Genomic DNA, 25,150 nt, shown 5'->3' on the forward strand with positions numbered 1-25,150 from the left:
TATATATATATTTTGTAGCATTTAAGAGCTCTGCTTTTTTAACTGTGAAATTTATAAACTTTTTAACAATGAAATTTAAGATCGTAAATTTTACTGTAGTTTACAATGACAATAAAGGATCTGAATCTCACTTGTGTAAGCTGGTTTACTAGGCCAAGAATATACTAGCATTTTAACCTGTCGTTTGCATGTGTGGCTTGTGTATTACATCTAGGAGGCATGTTGGAGAATTCAGACTGGAAAGAGTTGCAAAATTTAATCTAATGGGAAAATATATCCCAACTTTTGACTGGTACTGTACATTCTCTAGATTAATGTGCATGTATCAGAAAAGTCCTAAAGATATCTAATACAAGATCAACCTGATTTTTTTGTTGAACATATTTGTATGCAGAAGATGACTTGCGGAGTTTTGAAAGAAAACTTGACAGTGTGGAATACCTCAATGTCTTTATTGCTGTTGTTGAGTCAAGGATACAATGTGACACTTGGAAAGTTGTATGACATTGGTAAAGAGGGTACGGATAATGTGCTTTGCATAGGCTTAATGCTACACAAACAAATGCCTGGTTAAACGTGGAAATGAAGAAAAAAACATTAAATGGACACAAGGTTGTAAAAAAAATACAGCTTAACAAAACCACTGTATTTAAAAAAAGAAACATAAATGTCACATTAATTCACTCTCAACAATATTTTGGTCAAACTCCCCTGCTCTTTTGAGGAGCCATGGAATGTGATTGTCAGACTTTTGAGCAGTAACAAAAATCAATTTAATGCCCTGACAAACCGTTCATCTTTTTTATCAAAACTTGTGGTGCACAAACACTATGAGCTACTTAAAAACATGTCATAAAAAATAAACATAAAAAAATCACAAGTCTCAAAATTCTGCTGCTGAGAGGCTTTTTATGTTGCTCATATGTGGTAAATGTTGTCATTGCAATCATAAGGCGAGAGGTTTTATATAGTGGTAAATATCCTTCCACCGCTATCCTGCTATATGCATAGGCACCCTGATTTTACGTTGCATGCCCTCAATTTGAGAAGTATTGCTGAGTATAAGAGTGTGCATAGACGCAATAAAAAAGATACTGTGAAGGCAGAATGGTTTGCACGTATTCTTTACATTATAAAACCTACAGCTTTAAGCAGCAAAGGCACCTTGTGCATTTAGAGAGGAATGTCTGAAGCTCCAAATAACAGCTAGAAAAAGATAAAAAACATTAAAACTTAAATAAAAATGACAAAAAAGATAATAAAAGTTGTAATGGCCCTCTGAATATTCAGCCCTCCTGTCACCTTCAAAATGAACTGTCTGTTGGTGAATAGTTTTGGATACTAAAAAAAAGGAAAAATGACCTTTTATTATGAGTATACAGACGTAATATATAATACATTATGATAGGTCATATTCAAAACATCACAGGTGCTAACTTAATATTACTCAGACCATCGCTGCACTATTATTAAGACATAATTAAAGTGAAATCAGCTAAATTCTAGAAGTGCTTATATTTCTATCCTGAACAGGTGAACGTTGATAACAAATAGCAATGTGTGAAGCTTTTGCTTTAAATATAAATAAAAAGAGATGGAAAATAACCTGTAAGAGGGAGAGAACGGATTTCACCCATCTGTTTGGAATGTGGAAACTTTAAACTCATCCACTCTGTCGCAGCATGAAGAACAAAATCCAAATTTGAGCGTTTGTGTCTTAAGTGATTAGTAATTAAAAAAGTCCAAATTTCACAGCATTTTTTTTTTTTAACAAAGCAAAAATCCTTGTGCAAAGGCACTACACTTGGCAACTTCACAAAAATATGCTGATGCTGTTAAGTACAGTGCGAGGACAGGGTCTCTCCTGTCAACGCTGTGGTCTTGGGGTTCGTTGTATGATCAATATTTGTTTGTTTTTTTTTTGGTAAAAGTCTTGGATTGTTGTGGTCCCCAGCTTCAGTTCTTCAAGACATTAGTGTCCCATGCCTGATGAGAGAAACAAAACAAGTTTATCAGTGTGACAGACAGGTGTGGATTAATGGTTCTGATCTCCTGACACAGAGGTCAAACTAAACAACAAACACCACAGTGAAGTCATGCAGTTTACTGTGGTCAGCCTGCAGTTGAAAGCATAGACTCTTTGTCTTATTCAATATTTAATAAATCAACACGTATGAGGCCACAAAATATTATAAAATGAACTGAAAATAAATAAATTGCTGGGGCAGGGAAGCATCTAAAACAGGACAGTGGCCCTTGAGGACTGGAATTGAAGAGCGGGGGCTGTTAACTTGCGTGTGATCTAGCATGCTGTCGAATGTCTATAAGATCCTGCAGCCAACTCAAAGTGAGAAATCTAAAATCTGCACAAATCCTTTGTCATCCTCTAAATCAGACTTAGATGGTGCCCTAATCTCCAACATGCCAGCTATTAATGTGACAAACCAGCCTGGCAAGAGCTCTGCTTCTACCACTCATCAGGTCTGAGTAACAAAAGTGGTCTTGTACATGAGTGAAAAGCTGAAAGGTTTGAGTGGCGTCGCGATGGCTGTCGAGTATGTTTATAGAGGTGAAACATGTGCGTGCATATGTGTGTGGGTGTGATCCCGTGCACTGAACAAGCAGCACATTACGTTGACATGTACGGAATCCCTCAAGGCCAAATCTCTCATTCCTACTGCTACAAGGGGAACAAAAGGGGAGCAGATCTAATTTTAAAATAGCAAGCAATGTATTAGTGGCATCCTACGATGCTGTGGAGCTAAACGAAAGGCCAAACTGTGGTGGAAAAGACTGCGGGGTGAGCTGTGTTTGGGCCCGTTACTGGCTCTGAAACACATGGTGCTGAATAAATCAAAGCTCTGGTGACAAGATAACACGTGTACAAAGAAGGTCACGCCTCCAACCTCTGTCTACATGCAAGGATATCTGTCAAAAGAAAAACTGGATAGGGTTGCTGGTGGGACGCCATCATGTGCAGGAGCTACTTTTACTGAAGGGTGAAGACACTTGAATGGATGTGGCTATGATCTTAAATTTTAGTATGCTCTTCTAATGTAGTTGCTGAAAGAAACTCATCCCTGTACAAAATGTGATAGTTTCTGTTTAATATTAAGACAGCTACCAATATTTTCTTAAATTAAATCTGTGTCATGGTATATGGGTTTTGCTATATTTCTTATTTTTGGATTTGTGTTTTAGTTTAGCTTCCTGTCTTTGTTTCACAGCTGGCCTCCATGACTGATTGAAACTCACCGGCTTTGTGTTAATCTCCACAAATGAAAAAAACAAAACAAAACAAAACAGGAAACATGGTAGCATATATACCGAGAGAACTCTGTATTTATACTACCAGCTTTCTTTTGTTTGGTGCCAGATAATCATTGTTGTTTGCTGTTGTGGAACTGCATGCCAAATTTAGTTTAGTTCCTGCCTCACCCAGGTTTGTGTTCATCTTTAGTTTTCTGGATTCCCAATCACTGCAAAAACAAATTTATAATGTTCTTTTTCAACCTGCCTTCTGCCTGTAGTCTGAATTTGGGTCCTCCTCATACAAATGTCAATGCTTTTACAACCCATTTCAATGGTTTTAATTTTAGCAAAATGGCACCTATGTTTGATTTACATTTCCCATCTTTGGTTTTCCGATCCAGTAAAAATGTATTGTAGCCAATGTTGGAACATTTAAGGAATTACATTGTGCAAAAGAAAAGCTGCACAATGCATACCTACAAACATGAAGAGCCAAGTCATTTCACAAGCTTTGCAATTTCAAGCCAACACTTGTGTTGCGTCATAAAAACTCACCGTTGGCGACTGACTTGGCCTCCCCTCTGCCTGCCACCTGGAAGACATGAAAACAGAAAGGTGGAATGGCAGCAATGATGCGGAAAGTTAGCAAAACACACAGCCATATACAAAGGTTCGTCACCCTTTTAAAATCCCCCACAATAGCCGTCTGCCTGCTTGTTCTGCCTTCCCTGACATCACAGCATAGCACGGTTAGCTAATGACAAGTTCACTAAGTTCTACTTTCCCCATTCAGGGCCTTTTCTTTACGTCAGTGTAGACCACCGACTTGTACCCTCCAAGCCAAAAACTCATTGGCAGACCACAGCCCTGCAGCTGTTGGCAGCAGGAACACACTGCTACCAGGATAAGAAGTAATGAAGGAAGGAAAATCTTAGGAAAATAAGTGGGTGGTATGATATCCTTGTCACTCTCTCTTCTATTAGTAGCTCAGAAAACCCCAATTTTTGTTTTTAAAAAAACATTAAGATGAGACAATTTATTTAAGTCAGGTTTAAGTACACTTGTTTTAAGCTGTGAGGTGTCAAACTGTCGCTGAACAAGCCAGCAAGGCGTCTTCCTTGCCAAAAAACAAACAAAAAAAACAAAACAAACAACAACAAAAAAAACCTGCTGTAAACAGTTTCTCCATTAAGATGATAAAAAGTTAAGTGAAGTTGGATTGAGAGCAGTGATTTGTGGTCGTCAGAAGTAAAGAGCTGTGATGTGATACAGCCATTTGTGAAAAGCGTGAAAAGCCTGTAGCTGGACATCAGACACACTGTAAAAAATTTTTACAACTCAGTCTGTAATCTGGATTTTGTATATATCTGCTTTAACAAGTTGTGAATGTTAATGAAGGAAACTGCTTCCTTATGGTAGCTTGACTTTCTGCTGTTTTCTCTTACAGCACTTAAAAGAATTGGCAAATCTTTTAAACAAATTAGCTCTGTGTGTTTTCTATGAAAGCAACTAATGTTTGTTGTTCATAAGTCAAACCCTCTTTCAAATGATGAATAAATAATTTCAGACTGAAGCTCTTGGATGGTGATTGTCATTACCCCTGTATTTAGCATCAGTGTCCAACCAAAGCAGAACAGGGTGCAGCTGTGCCAACGACGGAGAGTAAAAAAAAGTCAGCAGCGTGACAGCAAAGTGTGAGGTCATTCGACAATAAGCGATTTGAGGAAGCATAGATTCATTTCTCTTTTACCTCTCCAGGCTTATTCCAGATTGAATGGTGAGGTCAACTAGCTATGAGAGTTCTTTAAAACAAAAACAAACACAAGTGATTGTTACTCCCATCGCTGCCATGGCAGGGTTAAAATAACATGAGACTGTTACATTTCTTCTCCATCTCTTTAGCAAAAACGTACTCGTGACTGACATCAACTGCAAACCAAGGAAAACCATGGAAAGCTTTTCAAGACCACAAACCACTTTGGTGCAGTTAAAACTTCATCTGGATGTACTCCACGGTGTGTAACGCTCACATGGCTTTTTCACAAAGGTTAAGACTGGTACTCTAATCACCCTGCAAAGCTTCCTTCATGTTAGCAGATAGTGAATGGGCTGAGATCAATAAAAGCTACCTTTGTTGGAGTGGTGCCTTTGTTTTCCCATAGATTCCTCTTGTTGGTGACATCAACGGGCTTCAGGTCCTGACAGAGTGAAGGAAGGAGAAAAAGACGAGGACTTAGCGTTTTATTAGTGGTGTTATTTGAGTTACACTGTGACAACGGCAGAGTCCTTGAAACGTAGAGGGAAAGAATAACAATGGAGAAAAGACAGCTGGAGGACTGACAGATAATATCAAGCTAAAATAGTATTTGTCTACAGGAAATGGGAAAACAGCACTTTCACTGCGTAAAAGAGTGGCATGCAATCAGCTTTCAAGACACTTCATCACAATGTAAAGTAAAATTTATGGAAAGGTAACTTTTTTCTGGTAAGTTTGAGATTATTTGTTCTACCTCTGCTTTGTGTTACTTATTCAAGCACAAGTGGAGGGTTTTTAGCATAAATATTTGGGTTAAAAGAAGACATGAAAAGGAGATAACAGTCTCTGATTACCAAAAGGTTTAAGATTAAATGCTTGAGGGACACTGGATCATAAAATGTTACCAATTATTCTACAATATCCACATGCAAGTGGTCAGTAAAAGCAAGACTGCAGTAAGTTCAGAAATGGCATAATTTTTTATAAAGCCACCAGGTGGCGCCAGACGGATTATATGTCTACATGACCCGCTTCACTGCATTTTTTGAAATGATCATAAAGCATGTCCAGTAATAATTGCATTATATAATCTTGCAGCAGGGCTAATGTAAGAGTCAGAATGATACACAGAAGAGCAGTGCAGACTAACTGTAGCTCACATACTGCAGGATGACTGCTTTCATGCACAACCTAACAACTAAAACCTAACAATAAACATCCACAGAGCTCAACAATACAAAACTATGTGGGTGTGGTGGTATGTTGTGACCAAACTACCCAGCATTCGTCACTGGATGCTGACTCAAATGTTGTTAAAAGCTGATCTTTGCATGGATGCATATGACATCACTCTAGTCATCCCATCGCAAATGAGTGATGTGAACCTAAAACTAAAGTCATGCTTTATGAAAACTAATCAATCTCTGGCAAAAAAATTGAGGATTAATGCAAGTTTAAATCAGTCATGGAGGGTAGATGATCAAGAAAATATGCTTTCTGAAGATTAAAGTAAACGTGAAGAGTCTTAGATTTAAATATGTTGTATATCCTGGAAGCAAACAACAGGGGTTGGTATGGTGGTCACTTACCGCTGGCCTTCCTCCTGGTGTCTTGCTGCTCTCTGGGGTTTTATTCAGCCACTCATTGATGCGGCCTGCCACGCCTGTTTTCATCACAGCTGCTTCCTGTTTTTAAAGGGGTTAAAAGGTTAGTGAAGCCTGGTCGTCATTATCAGTAAATTAAGTTTTACTTTTACCTTCTTCTTCTGCATCAGTCACTTAAGTTTGGTCTAACATTCTCCATTTTTATTTTATTTCATTATTATTATTATTATTATTTTTACCTTGAATGTGCTCCCGCCACTTCCAGGCGAGGTGAATACATTGCCTTTCTCCCACATGCTCTTGATGTTTCGTATGCTGTCGGTAACCACGGGAAGATCCACCGCTCCAGAGCGAGGGGATCGAGACTCCTTGTTCTCTCTCTGCAGAGACAAAAAGGGTGAAATTCAACTGGATGGCTTTTCTGATCAGGCAGAATAAAGATGATCATCTGGCGTGTAAAGAAGGCTCTCATTCAGGGTTTGAAGTCTGCAAAAATGTGTTTCATGGTGATGTCATTACGCAAAAGAAAAACCTGGACTACAGGCAAGGCGGTTCAGAAGCAGTGCAGACTTTGGGGGGAAAATAACACTTGGAGTGGACTCAACTTTGTAAGAGATTTAGCACATAAGAACTAACAAACTTGAAGCAAAAAAGAAACCTAATAAGAAAAATATAAATGACATGTTCTGCAAATTACCTTTAAGGATTCAATAGTGATGGTGATGGATGTGTCACTAGAAGCTTTAGCCATGTCATAACAAACATGCCAATTAGTTTTGTGCCAAAAGAAGCAAAAACACTAATATGGATATTGGTATGATTCAACATTTTAGAGGTGGTGTCATGCTAACCTGAGCAGCTGAGGTGTACTGCTCCAGCCTGTTGTCTATCTTGGACACCACAGGAGAATGAGACGCTTTTGCTGGGCTGTTGGGCAGAAGCAAGTGATTAGCACACTGTAAGGGAAATGATTACATTACACATATACATATTTAGAATTTGTGGCACAGACTGCAGACACTTAAGAGGGAACTACAACTGCATTTCTGGATAATATTCTTCCTCTTCAGCGTAACGCGACATGGCTTAAATAGTGGAAGACAAAATGATCAAAATGATGATGCCATTGGTTATATCTTTACCTTTTCTGGGTCGACTTATTCAGAAATTCTGCTCGCTCTCCAATCTGAAAAGAAAGAAAGTCATAAACTCTCACACTGAGTTTCTTCATCTATTACTGCTTTGTTAGCATGAGACCATTTCTCTCAGCTTGTGGAGCAGTATGTAGACACCAAGTGATTATGATTCATGACTTTATAAGCAGTTATGTAGTTAGCTTTGTTGCTAACAATTCATTTAATGTTTGATGTCTTTTTTTTGTCCTGTGTTCTTTTATATGGTCAACAAGTTGGATTTTTCTGACCACTGACACACAATGCAACTGAATGTTCCCTCTGTGTGCAAAAAATGCTTTGCAAACATGGATACGCATGTACACACAAACACAAGAAATACACAGCAAGCTTTTTCCAATTCCTGCCGTTAGTCTGTGGGAATCTCAGAGGATTGTTTATGATATATGACATGAAGGCTAAAAGAGGGGGCAGCGCATGCATTCCTCAGACACACACACACACACACAACCACACACACACAAATGGACTAAAGAAAAAGCAGGGAAAAAAGCTCTCTTCCCTCTGTCTCTGTGAAAAGGGACAGTTCGCTCAGCTGCTACCGAATGTGGGAGTTCCCAAAATACTCCCTGGCAGGAAATTCCCCATTCTCAGACGCATTTTAAAGAGCTGTAGCCATTTGAACACAGTTACAGTAATCCTGTTAACCCTAATCGCTTTCCTGCATATCCCTGTGGCCTGTCCTTCATTTCTGCCTGCTGTCTGTCTCTGCCAGAGAACGCTATGCTTTATCTACAATATGGAGCAGGGTTATTCTGCTTTACTGCTGATAACATGAAGGCGTGCTCTTGGGACTGCATGTTCCACTGGAAGCTTACTCCTGGTAGCGCAAGACATTATTCTATGTTTTAATGTAACAGGAATCATATAATGGTAGCTGTCAAGTAATAAACATGGTACGGCAATAGGAAATCAAGAAAAAAGTGTACATTCTCGGCTGAATGCATGTTTTGAACACTGAAATAAGCTTTTGGCAGGTGTCACTGGGGCATGAAATTCACTCAGTACATAAATTGAGCAGGAAATTGTTCAATGTCCTATTATCAGATCCATTTGAACTTGTGCAATTTTATGTGGTGCTACAGTGACCGCACAAAGGTGATTTTTCTTTTTTACTGACACTGAAAATATGCAACAGCACCCAGTGCTTAGCATTTCAGTGCTTCAGTCTATATCCTTTACTTTTTCTGGTTCTATCATGCTATTCTAACACAGCAGGAGTATATTTTTACTGTTAGCAAGCATCAAGTGATTTAGCTTTGATAGTTTTACGTAATATTGCCCACAATGTTCTAAGTAAGGAAATCCATGTCTTTATGGAATGCTAGCTTTCTCATAATGGTGAGAAATTAGTGAGGAAGCTGTCCTGCTACGTGTTTTAGCCACATTTGTAAAACATGTAGGCAAAAGCCTATGAGCTGCTGGGCTAGTGTCACGCAGCTAGCTTACCTATCAAGTTGTTTCTTAGTCAATTTTAGTTGAATATGTTTTTTAAAATTTCCATTAAGAACTTGTGGTTATTAATGAATATTATTAAGAATACTTATTAATCATTAATTCATAATTTGTCACATTGTCAAACTGTGCAGTTTTAACTCTTTTTTGTTGCAACTTTTGGATGATAAAACTTCCTAAAAGTCGCAAATAAAAAAGCAGCAAACTGCAACGCCTGTGGCATTAAAATCCAGAACCTTAAAACACACCAGGAAAAGTTAGTCACTGTAAAATCTAAGCTTAATGTTAGCATCTATGTTAGCAATGTGCTTAGCGCAACACAAGAGTAAACATCAGGTTGTAATCTTTGTACTAAAATAATGATAACTCTTTTGGTTTAGCATTCACTGAATGATTTCAAAAGAAGAATGAGACATTTACTGATCACAGTGAGTTGTTTCGATTTTAACATGGTTGTACTGGGTTTGTTTATTAAAAAAATAGGTTAAAGCTGTTACTAATTTAGTAATGTCAGCTATATTTATTGGACTTTAAGTATTGGATCTCAAAAATAGTGAGTTTTTAAATTAAAGTTTTCAATGTTTAATATTAATATTTTCTGTATAAATAATTATTTATGTATTATTATTATTATTAGTAGTAGCAGTAGTAGTAGTAGTAGTAGTATACTGACACACTAGTGCAGAGATCGCCAACTTTGGACCTATTGGGCCACTGTCCTGGGTGTTTTAGATGTTCCACTGTTGCAACACACCTGATTCAAATTAAATGGTTTTCAACAGCTTGTTGTCAAGTTCTGCACTTAATGACCCATTAATTTGAGTCAGGTGTGTTGCAGCAGGGAAAGCAGTAGTGAGGTCCATTGTTGGTGATCTCTGCATTAATGCATAATAATAATAGTAATAATAATAATGATAATGATAGGACTTGGACAAAACATTACTTCTAATATGTACTGATTTTCCCAAATTATAGTATGCAGTATGCAAAACCAGAAATTGGCTACGAAATGAACCACTTATGTGATTCAATTTCACATCAGCATGTACTGCATCCTGCAAACTACCTAGTATGCTTATTATGAAGCACTGGGTTTCAAAAACAGCTATTAAGTTAGTTTGAATGTCAACACAATTTGCTAGCTCGTTAGCTAAATTGTTTGTGGCATGCAGCAGAGTCTCTTAGAACGTTCCCATATTTACATCTCTCAGAGCTAGTGGAACTAAAATTTGAGCTTAAACAGGGCGAAATACTTGAATTACTTTCTCTAAGTAAAGTCAAACTTGGGACAAAGTAAAGTTGCTTTTTGGCTGGAGGACATTTAAATGAACAAATGTTAGTTAACACATTTAGCCTAAAATAAAAATGATGCATTCATAACTTCTCATGTTACCATCAACTTATCACAGAGAGATGTAAACCTGATTTTTAAAATGTAGTAGATTCAAAAGCCCTGTGTGATAACAACAGTAAATGGCAGTGTATATAGAGAAAAACAGGGATTTTCTCTATTGGTTGCAACTAAACTGCTTTCACCATCTGTACGAAATGTTTTGCCATGATTTAGCTCAGTGATTTACATGAATGATATGGTAATTAGAAAACAGGGTTCAACTCCTCGTCAAACATACATACTTTCAAAGTTGGCTGCAGGTCATCCGTTGTTTTAAATATCTTACAAAGGAGACACATCAGACTCAACACTACAGCCAAATGCAGCTTTAAAACACACCAAACTCACATAAAACTCAAACTTGAACGCAACAGCTCGGATACAATTTTGTGATAAATAGCATGCTACAGACACACGTACAAAAACAGACACATGCACAACAGTACCTACAGTGAACATGATGACAAAGTAAAGCTGTGTCTTTGAGGCGAGCGGAGTGGGTGGAGAATTACATTTGATCAACATTATTTACAAATCTGACAACAGGCAAACTTAATTCATAATAATTTCATATCAGATCCAAACCTTCAGCCTGGAGTTTCACTGGGATAGGCCAAATGAATATTACAGCTAACTGTCACTAATTAGATTTTCTCCAGTGGCTGAAAATCCCCCTCGATTTGCAGTGTGTGGGAGTTGCCTTTTGGCAGCACTGGAAACATTTATTCACATTTGAGTTGATTAAACCTTCCTTCACTGTGACAAACATTTATCTCTGGATAAGCATTGAAGGAGGATGCGGTGGGTTGATCTTTCTTACTTTGTGTGTCAAAAAAACATGTCAGCAGAATTTTAAAATGAAGTCAAAGAAGTTACAGATATTCTTTTTCACGTCACTCTCTCAGTTCATCAAGCCTTTCTCCTTTTATGAGAGCTCCTTCATCTCCGTCTGACAACACTTCATGGAGAGAGCTAAAAGAAGTGAGAGGTGAAGATGTGGGTCGTCTGGCACTTAATCTCTCCAAATATTTTTAATGCTTAACTCAAGCTTTGCAGCATTTCAAGATGAGCCAGTTTTACAGGGATACTATTGTTCTTTTTGAGATGTCTTGCTGCCATCAAATTCAAAATGATCTAATATTTCCATGAAATGGGAAAATATCTCAATTTCAGCATCTAATACGTTGTTTATCTTCTACTGGGTATACAATTTGAACATCATTGTATTCTGTTTTGATTTACAATTTACACAGCACCTTATTTTCTTTTTAGAACTGGGGTTGCAGTACGTTACTAGCCAGTCATGTTTATAACAAGTTATACAAAATTGCAAGCCACTACAGTGAATGAGTCAGTAAATGGGGGCGAGGAAATGCTAAATTGTGCATGTTTTACACCACAAGTAGCATCTTTAAACTTTCTTTACTTGTACACTTGCTAAAAGAAGCTATTCAATCCATTCCGATGTCCACTTGTAGTGACTTTATTCTCTGTTCTCTGAGGGTTTAAATGTATACAAAACCAGTCCATAATCTATCACCAGCTCCCAGGGTAAAGCTTTTAACTACAACAATGTGAAGGGATGACACAACACATTTAACAGTGTTGGACAATCATCTCCAATAAAAACGCCTTTCAGAGATAGTTAGGCTACATTGTGCACCTTCTATACATTGTGACATCAGCCCCGCACAGACGGACTGAGTGAGCAACAAACTGTCTTGCAGATGGAGAAAAATGGAACAATCTCGTCTCTTTTTGTCTGAAAGTTGCTGCTGTCAGTTTGAGAAGCTCCATGTGAGACTTTCCTGTAAAGAAAAAGCAAAATGTGTCCACTCTCGTCCTGACTGTGGCAGTCCAGTTCAAAATGAGTTTGTTTTGTTCCTGTTAACGCCAACCTGAGCTGGAGTCGATGAAAACCCGCAGCTAATCATTCAAGGTGGGGCTAAATGCCAATTAAAAAACTCAATAAGCTGATGTTAGTGGATTTTTTTTGGCCAATGTAAAAGCTTTAGTTATCTAAAGAATATCCTAATTGTTGGTGGCATAAATGAAGAGTTTGAGTTAGTGTGGCAAAATATGGCTGTTTTAGCTACCTCTCTAAAGGCCCATTAATGCTTGATGTAGAAGACGGATACGCAGACAGATGGACAAAATGGACGGATTTTGTCCATCCCCCCCGTCGGTTACGCACGTAATTTGGTCCATTTTCATGGAGCTCAGCTATCCGTTCCTTGATGCAGAAAACGGAGCAATACCAACGGAAATTGCAGTGCTGAGCAGAAAAGCTGACATGTGACCAGTTAAAGAAACAAAGCAGAGAAGAAGAAGTGGAACAGGAAGGGAAAAAAGGCAGAAGAAGAACGAAGACGAGCGCAACTGTAGAAGTTACGCAAGCTTTTGAATAAAGACTATATGCAAGCGTTTGGGCCATGTTGGGCAATTGGAAACAACTTTATAGCGATGCAACTCTGAACTCATCACTGCCCACTAGTGAAGAAACTGATTTAACAACGATGGCAACTTAAAAGAGGCGTGGAAGTATGAGGACGGCAACGTGAAAAACGTTTGAAATAGATGTTGCTATTTACGTATGCAAGGGAGCATAAAATTACCATGTGTATGGGATCAAACATCCTTACAATCCTACAAGCATTTAGCAAAACTAAGCAAAAAGATAGAGAGAATGTCTTATTTTTCCAACCAGACTTTATGTGAGTGGACACTTCCTGTCTCAGACCTTAAGAACCTTTGCCCTACCAGACTGAAAAGCTTGACAGGAATAAAAACTGAGTTGGACAGAGGTGAGAGGTTGAAAAGGTGATCTTACCTTCAGAGAGGAGCCTCGAGGGCTAACACACTTGAAGGGTTTGTCCTCCCCGTCCACAGTGTCTTCCACTTTCTGTCTCTTCTCAGCAGCCTCTGCTCTCCTTCTTTCAATCTCCTCCTTCATCTTCCTCTTTTCCTCCTGACGAAGAAAGTCAAGGCAGGATTGATGAATCTTTTAGTTTTCAACTTCTTTGATGTTGACAGGGAAGTAGTTTGTCGATTTGTGTTTGTAGGTTATGTAAGACACTGCTGCACCTGCTAACTGCTCACTAGTCTTCCACGTAGTCCTGATATATAAGAAGCTAATTCCTTTTAATTGGTTTTTCACTTCTTTATTCTTAAAAAACTGTATTTTCTAGGGGAAGACAGATTAAAACACTTACAACATATATATGCCCCTATCTAACTGATTTACTTTATTCTTGTCGTCTGCCTTGAAAAAAAAAAAGAAAAAAAAAAAGGCCATTTTGTAACGCCACACAATCAACAGCTAAAAAAATTATTCATTTATGAACCATTTGTAGCGCACCCAGACAAAGGGTGGTGCTTGGCAGTATATCAGCCCTCTCCAGCTTCCTTGTCTTGGTTAATTAGTCTCTCTGTATCTCTGGGCCATCTTTTAATTACAAACCAAAAGGCCTCATTAACATCACACAAGAGGAGAAGAACAGGGGCTGATAGCGAGAGACAAGCCGCCACATTCCGAGCCAAGATCAACAATGAAGACCAGTCAGGGTAAGAGTGGGAAAGAAGGCCTTCACGACCAGTGGCTGAAAGGAAAATGAACAACACCTCTTGTTCAGGTAAGAATAGGAACACAAAGGAAGGAAGGAGGAGGCTGTCCTGTTTGAAATGCATAAAGGTGATGTTTTGCCAGAGAAGGAGGAAGAAATGACATGTGGGTTACACATGGGGACCCAAATAGGCTGAGTCATGATAACGATGACAAATGGTGAGATAATGTCACAGCAGTGCCAGTGTGAGTGATGCATGACTTAGAGTGATGCATACTGGTGCAAACTGTATGAGCTGAAAAAAAAAAGATGGGGAAGGACACTTGTTGTGAAATTACCTCCTCTCTGGCTTTCCTCTCCGCCTCTTCCTGCTTCCTCTGTCTCTCCTCCTCCTCCAGCACCTTCCTCCTCTCCTCCCTCTTCCTCTTCAGCTCCTCCAGCTCCGCTTCGGCCTCCTGCTGCTTCTGCCTCATCCGCTCGAACTCCTCGCTCTCCGCGTCGTCGCGGCGACGCTTCAGCTCCTCCAGCTTGCGCTCTGCCTCCAGACGGGCGTTGTCGTCCTGCTCGTCACCTGCGGACACCTCGGGGGAACGCATGCTGCTGCGGCTGGAGCAGACACAAAAAAAAACCACACATGCAGGGTTAACGCCTGACATTTGATCCGGACTGAATATTTAAACACACACTTGAGAAATTTCTCTCGCAGGAAAAAACAAGGACAAATACCAGCAATCACCTTTGCACAGATAACGTTACAGCTCATCTCAAGTGACCTGCTGGTGTTTTAAGATCAGGCATGAGTTTCAGTCAAACCTATTGTCCAAAAATAATGTGTGCTTGAAAAATCATACTCAGGATTGCTTTTTATTTGTATCGCAGAAGCCTCAGGTAACATTTCCAAGCTTTACCACAACCCTCAGTGACAAACAGTAAACGTCAGCCTTCATTACTAGATTTATTTGTTATAATTTTCAAAAAAAAAAAAAAGATCCAGTACATAGTTTTTATCTCATACACCTTATCTGCCCGCAAAGCAACAGTGATCTTTAGTTGTTAGGCAGCATGCTCTTTACAGCTGACTTTTGATCCAAGAATATTAACCTACTACAACCTTAGACTATAGCTTTACAACAAAAAGATGATCATTTTGGCACTAGGGCTCTTCCATAGAGAGAATCGGGGAGGTGGGGAAATGCTTGAAGAAGGGATATTGGTATGAAATTTCATTAAATGAAACAAAACTTATATTTGAGCATCTTTTTACAGACTAACCACATTAAAGGATTTTTGGATACATTTTCTTAACTGGCAGCAGTTCAGCATGTGAATTTGATAAGTGAGGTTCTTTCAGAAACATCCTCTTTAAAGGTAAGACTCTCAGACATCTAGTTGTAAAAATGGGCATAGAAATGACTTCACAGTTGTGAATGGACAGTGGCTGTCAGTGGGCAAAATTCTTCCAACATGTTTTCATCTGCAAGTGGATCCAGCGGCCTCAGGTACATAGATGACTGCATTACATGTAACTACTTCAGAATTCTGTACATGTGTACTGTTAAGTGTTATGTAATGTGCCTTTTAAGGTATTATTTATCCCAAATGGTGCTCTAGTACAAATCAAAACAAGAACTTTGAAACTCTGAGGGTTCTCACGTTACAGAGGTGTTTGTTCATTCAGAGACACCATAGTAAAAACAGCAGCACAAATATGGTAGCTGCCATGCATGCGGACCCATGGAGTGTAGATATAAATGGCTCATTTAAAGAGAATGAAAACATAGCAGTTATTTTAGGGAAGTGATAATATGCCAAAGGAAACACAGTTTTTAATGATGTAATAAAAGTTTGTGTAATTGACCTTTATTTTTATTACACACTGCACCTTTAAGGCCAAACAGAGACTGTGTGTGTCATTTGTGAGCACCTGAGGGTCCTCTCAGGTTTCCTATGCTGTATGGGAACTGCCTCCTCGGGCAGCCCTCCGTTGTGCTTCCTTTGATTCCCTCTGTCCTCCCTGGCCCTGCTCCTCTCATTCACCTGCAGCCATAAACAAAAAACAAACACGGTGGCATTTAGAAGAGGGGTAACGCGTCTAGAAGAAGGCGGGGGTGGATCATGTGACAACACAATAAGAGAAAAAAATGCTATTGAATAATTTCACATCTCACTGCATCCACTCAAAACCCACTGCTCTCCAGTCTTTCACTTCTTACAGTACAGGCCATTCTTCCAAAAACAGTTGTTGCTGGATTATCATGCAAAAAGCCAGTAACGTTTTGCAGACCAGATGTTGTAAACCATGTAATGTTACACTTAAGTAAAAAACATCCCGCTAAATGGTGAAGAAACATGCACTTTCTTCAAAGACTGACCAAAATACTGACCATAAAATTTACATTCTATTTAACTGGGATCATCAATTTGAGTGAGAAGAGACACACACACATAAAAAAGTGTGAAGTGCTCCCTTGATCGGTTATAACAGTATTCAGATGTTTGTTTAGACTCCTAACACAATGTAGCACAGCAGATGAAAAGCAATATTTTCATTAATTAAACCAAATTAGTCCCTGAAGATTATTATTTTGCTTTTCCACCATTAACTTGATATTTCATATTAGATATAATAGATGAAAAGCTAATCTTTACAGTCCAAAGCCTTTGATAAGAAGTGCACATGATGTGATGGCTCAATTATATCAAATTATATTATGTTGTTGGAGTGGAGTCAGTGAAATGTGATGTGTTGTTGAAGTGGAAAACATGCAGAAAAGAAAACCCAAAAAACACTGTGACCACTCTGTGGAGCATAACCTTAAATAAAAATCTGGCCGCACGGCTGCAACCACACCTCATAAAAAGTAGGTTCAGTTACTGCCGTTTTGCAAATGGTGCAAACCACACTAGATGACACGAGGTGTCTGGGTAATTTCAGCGTCTGGTATTACCATATTTTAAGTCAACAAAATGAGCTTTTTTTTTTTTTTGTCTTTGAGTCCTAAAAGATTTCTGTTTATAGCTCTTAAATATGCATAAAGACACCAAAGTTACCCAGAGATTTTCAGTGCTGTGCATCACACCATTACTGGAATTCTTACCGCATCTTTGATACCTCATTATCCTCTGAGTGCAGTATCTCAGATACCTCAAAGTCCTCTTCAGTGTAATTTCTTAGTAACATAGGCTTGCTCTCTGTTGAATTATCTACATTATCATCCTCAGGTACCTCTTCAGCCTCCCCTGATGCTACTGAATCCTCTTTATCCTCTGAATTTGCTGACTTGGTCTGATTTGACCTCTCACTGACTAGCGAATGTGTTTCCTTTTCGGCGAGGTCCTATGAGAAAGGATTATAGCAGTTCTTTGAAACACGGATCTGTGTCTTGTCCCAAGAATTGGTGTGAGTAAACAGTAAAAACTAAATGGCCGTACCTCGTTTTGCATTTTAGGCTCTTCAGTTGATGCCTGCAGGGACAAGCATCACATTTGCACCAACTGTCAATCACAAATGATGATGTAATAAATTAAAGAAATGAACAGAAACAAAGAGGACGGACCTGTTCTCTCAAGTAAGACCTTCTAGGTATGTCTTCAACCACTTCAACTTTCTGCTCCTCCTCTTCCTCGTCCTCTCCTTCAGGAGCAGCTTCCTCTTCCTCTCTAGGCTCCTCTTGCTCCTTCTCGTCTCTTGTCAAGCTGTAGGTTGCTGTCTTCTCCTCCTCATCCATGCTGTCACGGTAACGACCCCTACGCCAGGAGGAGGGCCTCTCCTCCTCTGCGTTTTTTTTCTCCATGGCGACGCTGTCGTTGTCCTCCGTGGCAGTGGGGTCTAGCTCCTTCTGCCTCTCCAGCGCCTCCTTCATACGTCTCTGCCGCCTCTCCTCGCGTTTGGCCATGCGGTCCAGCAGGGCTTGGTCCTCATCATCTCCACCGCCCCCATAGGAGCTGCTCACAGACACAGCTTCTGTCACACTGGGGGAGAAAGAACACAAACGTTTCACTGTGTGTCTGGGTTTTTTTTTTTTTTTTGGTCCGAAGAGGAAGGGATGAAGTCTGTGAAGACGTCAGCTGTTAAGACAATGTGGGCAGAGGAAGTGAATGCATAATGTTATTTATTGTTACCCCCAAGATGCTCTTGATTAAAGGCCTATTTGTAATCAATTTTTAGAGTGTTTTCCTCATTATTACTTAAATGGCTTTATTGACAGGTTTACACTCGAGCCACTATTTTGAATAAACTTGGTTCAGGCCATGAAATGAACTCTGATTTTAAGTCAGGACTTCTGCATACACTCACTCAGCTAATTACAATTAAAAAATATCAACTATAGAGCATCCTAACACAAAAGCTGCCCAAATCCATGAAGATTACTCCTCTGGCAGCAAAGAATACTGGTGAATTGATTTATAAAAATCCATCCCATTGTTTTCTTCATGGACAACCTGACTTTGTACATCCTTCCAGCCTGCATGACTCAAACTTTTCTGACCTAAAAGTCTGGCAAACATTATCCTTCCATGCACACAATCAACAATAGCTAGTGAGCACTAGGTCCTGTCTCAGCATCTTCTCTGACAATCCCCTTGTTGTTTGACTGGCCAAGGATGCATCGCTGAGCTCATAGAGCGGAAACATTCATGACCACAAAGAAGTGTTTGTGTTGCTGGATGTCAGTTCAATCCACTACTTCCACTTCAGCCATGAAGATTTGTATTGTAATCTAAAACTGCATAGAAATTAATTTCTTTTTTTTTGTTACCATGGCAGTCTTTTGATCGAAGAGGATGAGATCATACATCGCTGAAGAGGAGGATGAAAATGGGACTACAGACATGGTGATATTTTTCAGTTGCTTATACAGTTTTAGTTGCTTATATAACTTATATAATTTTAAGTTGCATTAATAGCCTCATTCGGTACCAAAATGTTGCCTGGTTTGAAATTTTTTTGCTTGACTGAGAATGGTGAAATATAGTTGAAGGGTAGAAAAGAAGACAGACTTTATGAGGAATTGACTTACACAGCTAAATGCAAGATCTGCAAATTTACAAACTGGTATTGTTCAAAAGTCTAATTCCTGCAAGATCTGATGCTGGTTTTTTTTTTTTTTTTGCTAAGCCCTTAATCTAAATGAATAATGAAATGAATGTTTGTTTGATTATGTCATGCGTTAATGAGTTGTTATATGACACTAGAGATGTTTTTATCCCCATAAATCTCATCTTAGGATATGTGCATTTAAAAAAAAACTTCATAATTAGCGAGAATACAATGTGCATCCAACCAAACCAATGCGTGACATCAAGAGTATTACCATATTCATTCAAGCGGTGGGGCCCAACCAACTTTTTTCTTTGAGAACCCCCTTCATGCATATACTAAAAAGCCATGCATATAAAAAAGCCGGCCCCACCCAGTGCTGAAACCATGCTTGATTTAATGCCTTTAAAAGTCAGATTCTCACTGTAAATAATGTATTCTGATTAAGTCCTGTCCTTCGATATAGCCAAGTTCAGTTAAAACATTTAGACTTTTTTTTTTCATTTAAAATAGGGACAGTGTGTGGACATTAATCACAATGGGTCTGAATGTTGGGGACCCCAGGTTGGGAACCACTGATTTAAAGTAACATACCACTGTCTTATGTTTGTAGGATTACATAACTAGCTAACTAGCCTTTTACAACAAGGTCAAGGACCACATTAAAAAGGACTTAATCTAGCTTAGTTTTCTTTATTTTAACCTTTGTTTACAATAAGTGGAATGACTACATAAGATGTCCCGGCTAAGAGCTGATCTTTTTGTTATCAAAATAATCTTTGTAGTTTTCGATCTGCTGCAGGAACACTATCCAAAATTAGCCAACATTGGCCAACATCACATACAATAATCCTAAAACCTTTTCAGTTACATTGATTAAAAATTTTATCTAAAATTTTTTAACTTCAAGCTAAATAATAAAAAAAAAAGATATAATTAAATAGTTTTACAGCCAAGACATTTAGCTTAAGCAAAGTACACACATAAAGCTTATTGGGCTGTTTTTGTCCCGGTTTTCCCCCTTTCCGACAAACGTCCGATAATCTTAAGTCTTTCAAAAATATTCTATAAGATTATCACTTGGTCTGGGGTGTGTTAAGAGCGAATTCGTGCCGACAGTCGGCTCCGAAACGGGCCGTGGGCCAACAATCGGAAGTATTGAACATGTTCAATATTTACGACCAAAAATCTTCACGTGTGTGTGGAAAGCCGACCACTCCTGAGTTGTGACTCTGTGGATTGTGAAACAGAATGCAGCCAATCCAGAGAGCAAGCTGACTGAGGAGCAAGGAAGGATATAAAGTCTGTGTTCACGCCGTCCTCAGTCTGTTCTTTTTTTCAGTTCTACATTTTTCTGTTAACAATAATTGCAAGACCACCATTATTACTTCATTATGTACGTCCTCTGCTGTGCTGGGTGTTGTGTTTTCCAACTGTTGGTTCTTCGTTTTTCAAGTTTTGCTATGTTTTTTCTTCTTCGTTTTTGTTGGATCACATTCGATCATGCAAGATTTCTTGTCTGGAACTGTTAAATTTGGTAATATGCCTAATTTTTTTATTTTCATGCATCCAAAAGATAAAAAAAAGTCAGTTCAGGTTTAGAAAATCCTTATGTGTGTACCAGTCTTTAAGCTTTTTGTTAACAAAGTGTACTAGTTTGCACACTGCATTTGTACCTCCCTCCAGGCAGGTGGTGTAACTTTCAGTAGAGGTTATACTAACCAAACTTATCCATTACAAATCAGTGGTTCCCAAACTGTGGGGCCCAGAGTTATGATACGCTGGGTATGGCAGAGTTTTTGCACTGCTACATGGGCATATAATGATGAATCAGGAACAAAGATTTCTGATATAAGAAAAATATATATATATGAAGTATGAAGTAGTATGAAGCCAAACAAGTTATAATGCTACTTGGGGATTTTTCATCCAGAACACAACGAAAAGCCTGTTGATTACTTTAGAAATAAACTGCTCAACTGTAATTTATAGCAGAGCTGTTTTACTAAAGCAGCATTCATTTATAGAAAGCTCAACTCACTTGAAGTAGATTGCCAAGTTCCCTGGTTTAAAACGCCTCACACTATAGCAGAGGAACTGATTATTCCTTCTGCCACTGACATGGGTTTAACTATAGTTAACAAAGAAGCCGCTAATAAATACAGACTAGTTCACTGAACCACTGCATTAAATGTAATTTGATAACCTTTATGGATGTTCTCACTTTACAGTAAAGTAGTAGGATCTTTAACCAAGTGAAGATTAACTTGACAAAAACAGCTAGCTAACAACACCCATGAAAAAAAGAGTAATAACAGGTAGCGTGACATTGGGCTGGCACTGCATTCTCCAAGTTTAACCATGAAATGGATGAGCTGTTGAAAACATATTTACCACCTTGTGTTGCTCTATGTGCCTCACCTGTGGCTGTTGGTCATGACCAGACTGTCTGGTTGGCCACCGTGATCCTCGCTCTCCTTGTTCTTCAGCCTCTCCTGGCGTGCCCTGCGCCTCCTCTCACGGGCAGCCTCCTCTTCATCATCATCATTTTTTGCCATCCTGAGAAAGACAAAGGAAGAAAATGAGACCGGGAGGGACACTTTTTTTTCCTTCCCCCATAAACTTTTAACCCTCCTGCCCATCCTCAATTAAACCAAGAAACTTCAAAGTGAATGATTCTTTAAATTGGAGTGTAATCACCACAGTGACCAAAGCTGATGGATTTGCTTCAGACTTTTTTTTCTCCCCTTCGTCTTATCAAGCCAGCCTGTCAGCTGTGCAACAACCAATACTTCTTATCGTGGCTGCAGTTTTCAGAAGCTGATAAAGAGTCGGTCTGGAGACCTAGCTTGGCTGAGGATAAGAGAAAGTCATGGAACAGTCTTTTTGGCCCACAGCTCACACTGATCTGGTCAGAGTTAGAACTTAAATGTCTACAGTTCTTCTTGGAATTCTGTACAACACTAAGACACTCAGATTTTTCTGAAGTTAAGACTCTTAAGTAAAATTTTCTGTGTCAAGCCTTTGTGCTGACATTTAGGGGAATGGGCTGCTGGCTGCAGCTGTATTTGTACAGTAAAAGACAGATATAAGGCTCATATTGATCCTCTCAACAAGGTTTTTATGAGACAGCAAAAGCCTTCACTTTAAAAAGATGTGCTCTAGCAGGCTGCAAAAGCTGCAGCTTTAGTTTTCTGTTCTGCTTTATTGGTGCTTGTTATTGCAATGCACAACTGGTCAAGCATACGGCAGATGGTACAAGGTCATGGCAGGTCATATCTAAAACATGGGTAAACATCTGTTTTTTGCATTAGAAGCTAAGACGTTAGGAACTTTTTTCTCCACTTACCATATTGCCTTGACATTAAGAGGCATGTTATGTTGCAAAATGAAAAAGGAAAAGATCCATAAACCACAACAAACCACACATACAAAGAAGAAACATTGTGGATTATGAATATTTCGTTTATGCAGTGGTTTGAGCAAAGGGTGTGGCTGCATATTATATATAAAGCAATATATTTAGCTAGAAAGTGACTGTATTTATGTGTTTAAACTTGATTGAAAGCAACAAGTTCAGGCTTTTTCCCAGAGTCTAGTCTGGGAATTGCAGAAAATAATTAATTACAGAAGTACAATGGACAGGTTTTGAAAACAGACTACACCCAAAAGTGAAGTGCATCTAATATTTAACTAGAAATTATGCATAATAAATTATCATATTAAAATTATTCTAACTTCAGGTGTTAAATCCCTTCCTGAACTGCTGTGTTTCTGGCCACCTGACATCTATGAACTCAGCTCCATGCTTCATCTGTGCTGCTCCAGCTGACCTTTACCCTCCCACTGCTAACCGCATGCCTAGCTACCTAAGATCACAGCCCAGCCTTTGAGGTCAACCAGCGAAGCATGCCATTGCATGTTAATTGCAACATGTGTGGTGAGCGGAGCTAAAGCTGCTTTGGTTTATGTGAAGTTTAACAGCTTGTGAAAAACAGTTTCCCCTTAGTTTCCTTACTCTTCGCTGTAACCTCGGTTTGCCTCATGTTTCTCTCTCAGATGAGAAATGCTGTCATAACATAACAGATGTGTCTGCTAACGCCCAAGCCAGACCTGTGGGACGGTGACATCAATGATTTTAGGCAATGCTTTACACATGTGCATGCGTGCCTCCTAAGTTAAGATAACTCTGCGTTTAGAAAGCTGACTTAATGGAGAGAAAGAGATCAGAACAACTGCAACACTTGTAGCACATAAAAAGTTACTGTGAGGCTAAAATGTTTCGGCTTGTGGCCATCATCAGGTTCATCCAACAGATGATGCACCTTCAAGGAACAGATGTGGAAAAATAAATTATATGTATAAGGACAAAATAAAAAGAAAATAATTAAAAAATGCTACTTATCACGTCATAAATTATCTAAATACAAATTCAGATTAGATATTATACCATAACAAAAACTCACCTAAAATACAGACATATTACATACTAATGCCAGTGCAGGAATCAGGAAGGTAAAATAATAATAATAAGAAGCCAGGTGTTGCTAATGAAATGCTCTCCTCGTGTTGTCTTCACATTTACTATGCACCTTTTGTCCTCCCGGGTCAAATTGACCCAGTCTGCTGAGTCAATTTGAGGTACAAAATGATTGCCAATTTTTTTTAAATTTTACTTAGTTAGTGAACTTTTTTCCAATATATTAAAATCTATTTTACACTTATATCTTACAGGGTATGAATATTTTCTTGAATGCCACAAGTTTACTTAAATTATTTATTTTCTAATTGTTGTAAATGTGTGTTTCGGGAGACTGGAGTAGGTGTAAATAAGCTTATGCTTCAACCTACTCCATTTTGGACATGTTGGGTTTATGTATTATTGTTTGTTGTATTGTCTTAATTTTGTTATGTATTTATTCATGTTTTGTTTTGTCCTGTTTCTTTTCAGTTTATTCTTTTGTGTTATTTGCACATGTTCGATATAAAAAGCAGAAAGAAAAGAAAGAAAGAAGAAATTTGGAAGAAGGATTTAAGGACAAATTTGTTCTAGTGAGTGGCTGGTGAATAAGGCCCAATATGCTTTAGACATAACAGATGAAAGTAGATGATGCATCTGTGGCTGTAAGGCTCAACAAATAGGCACATATCCTGCCAAATTATAAGCACGGTGGTTGAGTGAAAGTGGGTGAAAGTATATCAGTAATGTTTACTCTTCTTTATAATCGAGAAAGAACCAATTCTGTACTGTGTACTAAGTCACGGTATATTTGTGTTTCTAAATATCAACCTCATCTGAATTCCCCTCAAATAGAAAGCACATTAACCCCTCTTCAAAATGCCAGGGCAACATGCTTTTTGGACAAAAAAAAAAGTCATGAAACAACTGCTATAACTCCCAAAGGACTGATCCATCCCAGAAACAGCACCAAATGTCATGAGAAAAGCACGACAACAGCTAAAAATGGAACAAAAGAGTCCTTGGTGGCAATGACGACAGTGACAATCTTGGAGTAAAGATTCCCCTGTAGGAGAGAAGAACAAACTCCTAAAAGCTGAATTAGCATTCCTGTCAATCACAGCCCTGCTTGGAGACACATACACAACCGAAGCCCTGATTTAATATCCCCTTCCTTACCCAGGCCCCAAACTCTATCAGCATACTGACAGAAATATGGGCTGAGGTGGAAGCAAGGGGAAGGGGAGGAGGGAAAAGAGCAAGTGAAATGGAGAGTAGGGATAAAAAGTAGAAGCGGGAAATGAAAAACGGGAAAGGAAAGGGCGTGCGCAATAATGGAAAAAGGAGTAATCTGCAGATTTTATCATAGTCGACTTTTCCTGTACGAAATGATGTGCAGCCACAGTAATAAGCTACATGGGTGTGTGTTTGCAA

The 25,150-nt window shown here is 38.8% G+C and overlaps 1 protein-coding gene across 6 annotated transcripts in view; it reads right to left on the reverse strand.

Moving 5' to 3' along the window:
• Positions 1-433: 433 nt before the first annotated feature.
• The window catches only part of cald1a (caldesmon 1a), a 66,414-nt gene continuing 41,697 nt past the window's right edge, over positions 434-25,150 (reverse strand). For 3 of the 6 annotated variants that reach the window (XM_041977486.1, XM_041977488.1, XM_041977487.1), the window contains exons 3-16: positions 21,679-21,816; positions 17,774-18,188; positions 17,649-17,681; positions 17,443-17,553; positions 16,141-16,253; positions 14,555-14,822; positions 13,484-13,621; positions 7,755-7,798; positions 7,464-7,539; positions 6,852-6,992; positions 6,598-6,693; positions 5,382-5,450; positions 3,808-3,844; positions 434-1,986 (exon numbers count right to left, since the gene is read on the reverse strand). In XM_041977486.1, the coding sequence (XP_041833420.1) occupies positions 1,973-1,986; positions 3,808-3,844; positions 5,382-5,450; positions 6,598-6,693; positions 6,852-6,992; positions 7,464-7,539; positions 7,755-7,798; positions 13,484-13,621; positions 14,555-14,822; positions 16,141-16,253; positions 17,443-17,553; positions 17,649-17,681; positions 17,774-18,188; positions 21,679-21,816 (1,693 nt within the window). In that variant the 3' untranslated portion in view covers positions 434-1,972. Of the gene's footprint in view, positions 1,987-3,807; positions 3,845-5,002; positions 5,055-5,381; positions 5,451-6,597; positions 6,694-6,851; positions 6,993-7,463; positions 7,540-7,754; positions 7,799-13,483; positions 13,622-14,554; positions 14,823-16,140; positions 16,254-17,442; positions 17,554-17,648; positions 17,682-17,773; positions 18,189-21,678; positions 21,817-25,150 lie in introns of all 6 variants that reach the window. The other 3 variants (XR_006009268.1, XM_041977489.1, XM_041977490.1) reach the window with 3 other exon arrangements.

Source organism: Melanotaenia boesemani, chromosome 23 (assembly GCF_017639745.1).
Source record: "Melanotaenia boesemani isolate fMelBoe1 chromosome 23, fMelBoe1.pri, whole genome shotgun sequence".
NCBI lineage: Eukaryota > Metazoa > Chordata > Actinopteri > Atheriniformes > Melanotaeniidae > Melanotaenia > Melanotaenia boesemani.